The sequence below is a fragment of the Abrus precatorius genome, unplaced genomic scaffold (assembly GCF_003935025.1).
Source record: "Abrus precatorius isolate BTA unplaced genomic scaffold, Abrus_2018 Scaffold3, whole genome shotgun sequence".
Classification (NCBI taxonomy): domain Eukaryota; kingdom Viridiplantae; phylum Streptophyta; class Magnoliopsida; order Fabales; family Fabaceae; genus Abrus; species Abrus precatorius.
This window is the reverse complement of record NW_020874373.1, coordinates 7,048,598-7,055,152: the sequence shown is the minus strand read 5'-3', so window position 1 is coordinate 7,055,152 and position 6,555 is coordinate 7,048,598. Positions and strand designations below refer to the sequence as shown.

The window sequence follows — 6,555 nt, the reverse complement described above, 5'->3', positions numbered from 1 at the left end:
TGCTGTCATTCTCATTATTGTGAATATTTCTCATTATTGTGAATATAACTCTCTCCCTAACAACATTAACACAACTCTCGCACTATTGTTAGTGTTTTTTAATTATTTAAAGTTTATATATAATGATATTTCATGCATAATTAATCACAATGATCAGAATCAGTGTACTTGAATTAGTTTATTTTATTCGAAACCACATATAGTTAAGAGCTTACTAAACTAGCTATTTTAGCAAAAGCTTTTTCTTTTACCATAATTAAATCCAGACATACTACCAATCTCACCCCTTCCTTCTGCACAAAAAGAGAAAAGAAAGAGTTTTGCAGACAAAGGAATAGGACATTTTATTACTGCCGAGTGACCAAAATTACTGGCAACAAAGATGGAGCCATTGGAGGGACAAACCAGGACATAAAACTTAGCACTACAAAGCACACTAGTTAGGGGATCATCATCAGATGAAAAAAACTAAGAGGGCACACATGGATAGAATAAAACTACACACATATATCTTGTGACTTGCTAGAGAAAGCGAAAACCAGAATGATGATCAAGTCATGGAATCAAGGGCCATGATAGTAGTGAGATTCAGGGGGTGCATGTACTCAGTGGTGCCTCGCAGGATCTGTTGGACTATGATTTTACTTGCTTTCTCGGATGGATGGAATGGATCCCAAAACGCGTAAAGGTCTCTGTTTGGGCACAAATTTGAAGTGGGTGTGCACAGCCCAATCCCATTGTATGGCCCTTGCCCACAACAAGCTATCTTTGATGTCACAAAACCTGTTAGCCCAAATACATAATGGACCATTAAATTTGTTGTTCAAATATTTAAAAGGGAAACCATTGGGCTTCAGTTTGATGATAAGAGGAGCTCATTAGACTCTTTACCCACACTTATTAAGTCTAATTTTATAGTTCACCAAAAAATCAAAATTAAGTCCAATTTTACAGTTACACTAAATCGCACTCCTTAATATTACTTATATTTAATTTAAAGACCGAGGTTTATTTGTCAAGTCAATCTTGTGAACCAAATAATTGTTTTCTTTCTCATGTTTACGTCCCTTAAGAAAATTAAAAGAACCATCTATATATTCTATTTTCACACGGGATCATAATATATTGAGATTAATTTTATTTAATAATAATACATGAACAATGAAGATTGACCTTTTAAAATAAAAGAATATTATTTATTCATATACAACACACAAGCCATAATATCTGTTAATTTTGCAATCATATTATACAATTACTCACATGAGAAACTTTTTAAGAAATTAATAATTTTTTTAAAAAGATATTTTCGTATCTCATTCTTAAAATTAAATATGAAAACATTTTAAATGCTCTGTTAAAATTTTATTCAATGTCACATGGGTCGTCCCATAATCATCACAAAATTACTGAGTACTGTTAAAGAAAAATGGATAAAAAGGAGCAATTCTATAAATTAAAAACTTGCTGACTAATTTCAGTCTCTCAAAATCGTGTGGGCACACATACATTAACGTTTATAGGCATACACACTAACATTAATTTTTTCCCAAAGTATATGGTGCATACGTACCATAAGCTCGAGGGTTGGAAACGAAATCCATGTGCATTCTATAAGCATTAGCAGCAATGAAGACATCAGCACCGATTTCTCGGTTAAGTCCATTGATCATTTCAACGAGTTGGGGATTGTATAAGGATGCAGCTCTCTGAAGTTCCACGTCGCAATCACCATTTCTGCTCCTCATGGCTAATTCCGCTGGAACACACCCCATTGGCCCTGTGCCCGTGACAAGAACCCTACGAGCTCCCAAATCATAAAGCTTCTGCATGTGTTTTCAAGTGTGTATTTTTGTGTTAATTAATTAGGTCGTGTACATATATTCTACATCTACATGTAATTAAATATATAAGTTGCAGTGAAGGCGAAAAAATCTATTAACTTATGCAGAATAATATTAGAGTGTAGCTAGATGTGACATTTTAATGTGTCATATAAATAATAAGTTTGAAAGTGACGAACAAATTCGGTATCCCTCACCAACCAAAACATACATCTATGCTTTTGCATGAATACACTCACTCCTACACCAACACTTGCACGTGGAGCAACAAACGGTCTTAGAAACATGACCATGACCCTTTAAAGATGTCCATGTTATTAAATTTCCTTAATAAACTGCAACATTCTCAATATTTGCAACCAATCACATACGGGAAAATTAATTGTCAAAGGGCCTAGCCTAATTCAAAGATATAATAATTGTTTGGGAAAATAATACATACAGTGAGAACTTTGCGGTACTCAGATATGAGATAGCGCACATAATCTGGGAGAGAAAATTGGCGCGATCTTGCTGAATAAGGCACCAAGTAGTAATTGTTGACAAAATCGTTGCCTCCAAGAGTGATGAGTACGAGTGCTCTGTTTACTATGTTCCGCGCTCCCTCCGCACCAATGTGTGCTCTTAACCTTTTCTGATACTCTTGGAATAGCTTCAGTTGCTTCTCGATGTGGATAATGTGCAACTGCCAAAACAATAGTATACCTTACTATATATCAAGTTTTTCAATACATATAATAAGCACTCTAAATTATAATATGTCCCCAACACATATATATAAATTAAAAACTAATTAAGCTTACAAATTGTATTCCCGTGTCGTTGAGAATGCCAATCCCCGCGGATGCAAAATTGGCACCAATTAGGAGCTTCTCTCCAATTAGTAGAGGACTCAAATATGGCAGCGTAGGCTCTAAGCCAAGCTCTAAACCTGAAATTAAAAAGAATTGCACAAGTCCATAAATACACATGAGCCTAGTTATGGCCATGCATGCAAATGGTATGTAGAAACAAATGGGCATGCATTGATGAATTAGTATATCATTAGTCAAAAACACATTGATTTTAATGTCAATTATGTGAGAAACTCTCATACTGATTATGTCAGGGATGTTTAGGCCATTAGAGAAGCGTCCAGTGGGTCTGTGTGTTGGGAAATCAATGCCATAGGGAGGAGCATCTGCTCTTGCTGTGGTTGCCAAGAAATCGTTGTTGCCACTGTCCACAAGTGAATCACCAAAAACGAAGAAAGCCCGTGTTGATTGAGCAGAAACAGAACCTTGAGCTACAACCAAGCTTAGTATTACTAAACAACAGCCAAACACCAAAACATTAGCCATGGCTATTTTACTTGTATGTGATATATGATTCTTAGTTTGATAACTCGTGGTTTGCATGGAGCAATTGAGAAGGGGTATATATATATAAAGCCTGAGAAGTTGATCCTTGCAAATGCAAACCACATTCATAAATGTTTTCTTCTACCACCTCTTCAGATTTAAAGCAAACCGCCGAATCAAAAAGAAGCAAGTACCTCAAACAATTCCAACATCCAAACCTGGCATCAGTAATTTCTAGCCGCATATGTAGAGAGGGTATGAAATATTGGGAGTGATTTTACATCAAACCACAAGAAAACATTGAAGTTAAACATTTTCATCTTCACTTCTTGACATATTGTTGACTATGCGACTTAATTTATATAATTATTGGTAGATTGGTGGCATGTAATTTATCTAAGTTAGCAGTTAACAAATTAACCCACCTTGTTGAATCAGTAGAACTGCTTTATTTAGTAATTTGGAAAGTTCATTTTGGGAGATGAATGACGTGTTATGTTACTTTCTGCTCGTAAAATAATTAAGGTAACAAGAGGTGTAACTTTTGTTAGTCTTTTTCCCAAAGTGACAGAACTTGACCGATTATATTGAAGAGAATAAAATGATTAATTATTATAGTTAAAAGCCATGCAAACACGTAACACATTCATACGCACAAAATTTAATATCATATCCTTAAAATAAAATTAAATGCAAAAATTATATTTACTTAAAGTATTGTTTTCATTCTTTTAAATGCCTGACATCATCAACAATAACATCAAATTTAAATTTTTAATATAAATAACTATTTATCTGTAAAAAATTATTTATTTACCATTTTTTTATTATTTGAATTTTAACTGCTTGAGTTTAAAATAATAAACTATAGTATGGCAGCGGAGAGTCTATTAATGTGAGAATGAGAAAGTAGCTAGTTAATATAGGGTGATCCAAAAACAGTTGACGTCAAAGTGTGTTGATATATTTAAAACTATAACTATTTCAAGCAGATCGAGTACTAAAGTTATGCTCCGCCAACTTTGTTGTCAATATAGTTTTGGAACTTGTTATTGCTGCGTATCGTTTGAAGTTGACCCTCTAGCCTCAGAGAGCCTAGAGTTATATTCATCACTAAGATCGCATCATGCTTCTAATTAATTCACCTCACGAAGATCAATTTCGATCAAATTCAATAATCGCAATCGATCTAATTCCAATTGCATCCTGTATATTTCATTAAAGGCAAAGATTACAAATGGTCTTTCAATAGACTCTCAGTTAATTGCATTAACTACTTGATTAATTTGATCAGAAATACTACAATTACTATGTAATTAGGCTAGAGGATTTTTTTTGCTAGTTAATTTGTATGGTGTCAGATCATAGGATAAAATTAACCTTAAGGACTGTTTGTTCAGAGAATCAAATCTTGGTCATGTCGCTTTACTTGCACTTTAGTTCAACGATATCAGACATAAAGGGGAACCACGAGTTCTTTTAAGCACCGCAAACTTAGGTAGTCATATAAAATGTGATCAAAGGAATAAAATAACACACAAAGAACTTGAACCCCAAGAAATAAACAGGTCTCTTTTAGTATAGACAGGATTACGTTCCATGTATATTTCAATTCATTCATGACTAATCATTGAAGTTTTCTGTTAAACACCACAGTCACTCTCATTTGGTCTTGATTTTGAATTAGAACATCAAATGATCAAGACTATTCCCTTTTGAGCTAAACATGCTCTAAAGAAATAACAAGTTGTTTTTCCTAAATATAATAAGGATTCTATTAAGGGGTGGGAGCGAGAGGAGTAGACAAATGAACATGTGATGAACATAAATAGGGTGGCGTTGGGGCACAACTACCCTCTTCCAATATCACTAGTTCTAGATCTTTTTGCCCTGCCTTCGGTAGAAGAACTTTCACTTTTCTTCAAGTTAAAACTCAAGCGGGAAATCATTAGTGTGACAACAAAATGTTGTTTCTTCTATTTTAGAAATAATTTTTTAGATGTTTGTGTAAAAAGAAAAAATAACGGAGATAAAAATGTTTGCATATAATATTACATACAATGTTATTTTTTTATGTTTAAATAATAAAACTGAAATCAAACATACCATCACTGCAAACACAAAAATAAGAGTTTGGATTGAGTCAAGTTGAATGAGTCTTGAAACCCATCAATCCAACTTGAACCAATCAAATTTGTAGTAATTAGTTTCCTTTTGAAAGAGTTGAACTTATATATATAATCGACTGATCTAGTGACCAAACTGATTAAATTTGTAAGTTTCGTGAACTAATGTAAGCCGCAATTAAATGAACCACAACTTCACCCCCAAACTCACGCTGCCAAGAGTTAAACGAACCAATTTACAGATTGTTATTCATATGCCTACCTCCAATGAATCATGAGTAATTGATAAAATAAATTATACAAATTAAATAAGTAATACAGGAGGCCTGAAATCACTAAATAAATCCTTACATTCTAGTAATTAGGTTGGAGTATTTTAAATAAAAAAACTTAAATATATTTTTTATCCTTACATTTTAGTAAATTTTTTTTTTTTACTTTTTTTTTTTAAAATTAATCCTTACATTTTTATAACAATTTATTTTAGTCTCGTCTACCATAAAATTAAAATGTATTGACTTCTTAAATAATCACCTCAGTGGTAAAAACTAAAAAAATAATAATTAAAATACCAAAGATATTCAAATAGACTAAAAAAAATGCTAAAATATAAAGATCTATAACATATTTATGCTAATACAAAATATATTAAGTGAATCACAAAAGTTACGCAAGCCTATATCTTTATGATTAGGTTCATGTGCGAATTCATAATTCAAAAAAAGAATTCTTTTTACATAAAGCATTTTTGTAGGTAAAAATATTACATCCATACATTGCCTTGTCATAAGTCATTGGGATTTGACTAATATTGAAGAGCTTAGATAATTTATACAAGGTTATTGATTCTAATCTCATTGCAACCGTTGTAAGAAAATCATGTATTACCTTATCACTATTTAACTGTACAGTCAGTCACATATTGTTTTTGACACTTTTATATTTGATCTTTAACACCCAACAGTTGTGTGAAACGGTGCAATTGGTACTAACATGTGTCAAGCTTTCTTTTTCTGCAAATTGTAAATAAAGTCTTATAATAAAATGAAATATAAACTTTACAGATTATTATTATTATTATTAGTTTAAAGGAAGGATGGGAAGGGGGGGTTGGGGTACCTGCAAGTCCTACAATCAATGTCATTTAAGCGGCCCATATGAATTCTTTGTTTTTGGTCAACCAAGGACTATATATATTTAATTGGGCAAAATTTTAGAATATCTAGACTTAGGTTTCAAGCCCAG

General features: G+C 32.6%; 1 protein-coding gene across 3 annotated transcripts; it reads right to left on the bottom strand.

Moving 5' to 3' along the window:
* Positions 1 to 550: 550 nt before the first annotated feature.
* LOC113862680 (GDSL esterase/lipase At5g33370-like) lies at positions 551 to 3,184 on the bottom strand. 3 transcript variants are annotated; one of them, XM_027495801.1, is made up of 5 exons: positions 2,933 to 3,184; positions 2,648 to 2,767; positions 2,287 to 2,529; positions 1,574 to 1,826; positions 551 to 783 (listed from the first exon to the last, which is right to left on the bottom strand). In XM_027495801.1, the coding sequence occupies exons 1-5, from the start codon at positions 3,182 to 3,184 to the stop codon at positions 551 to 553; spliced, it is 1,101 nt and encodes a 366-aa protein (XP_027351602.1). The 3 variants fall into 3 exon arrangements, with proteins under 3 accessions (XP_027351602.1, XP_027351603.1, XP_027351604.1); XM_027495802.1 differs by having other exon boundaries at positions 2,648 to 2,775; positions 2,941 to 3,184; XM_027495803.1 differs by having other exon boundaries at positions 642 to 762; positions 1,570 to 1,826.
* Between the last annotated feature and the right edge of the window lie 3,371 nt (positions 3,185 to 6,555).

Excerpts from the sequence above, each read along its gene's own strand:
- LOC113862680 (XM_027495801.1), bottom strand. The coding sequence starts at position 3,184 with ATGGCTAATGTTTTGGTGTTTGGCTGTTGTTTAGTAATACTAAGCTTG. Across the intron at positions 2,530-2,647 it reads ACGACACGGGAATACAATTT|TTGCACATTATCCACATCGA; the intron begins GTAAGCTTAATT and ends TTGTTTTGGCAG. Across the intron at positions 784-1,573 it reads TTCCAACCCTCGAGCTTATG|GTTTTGTGACATCAAAGATA; the intron begins GTACGTATGCAC and ends TTGGGCTAACAG.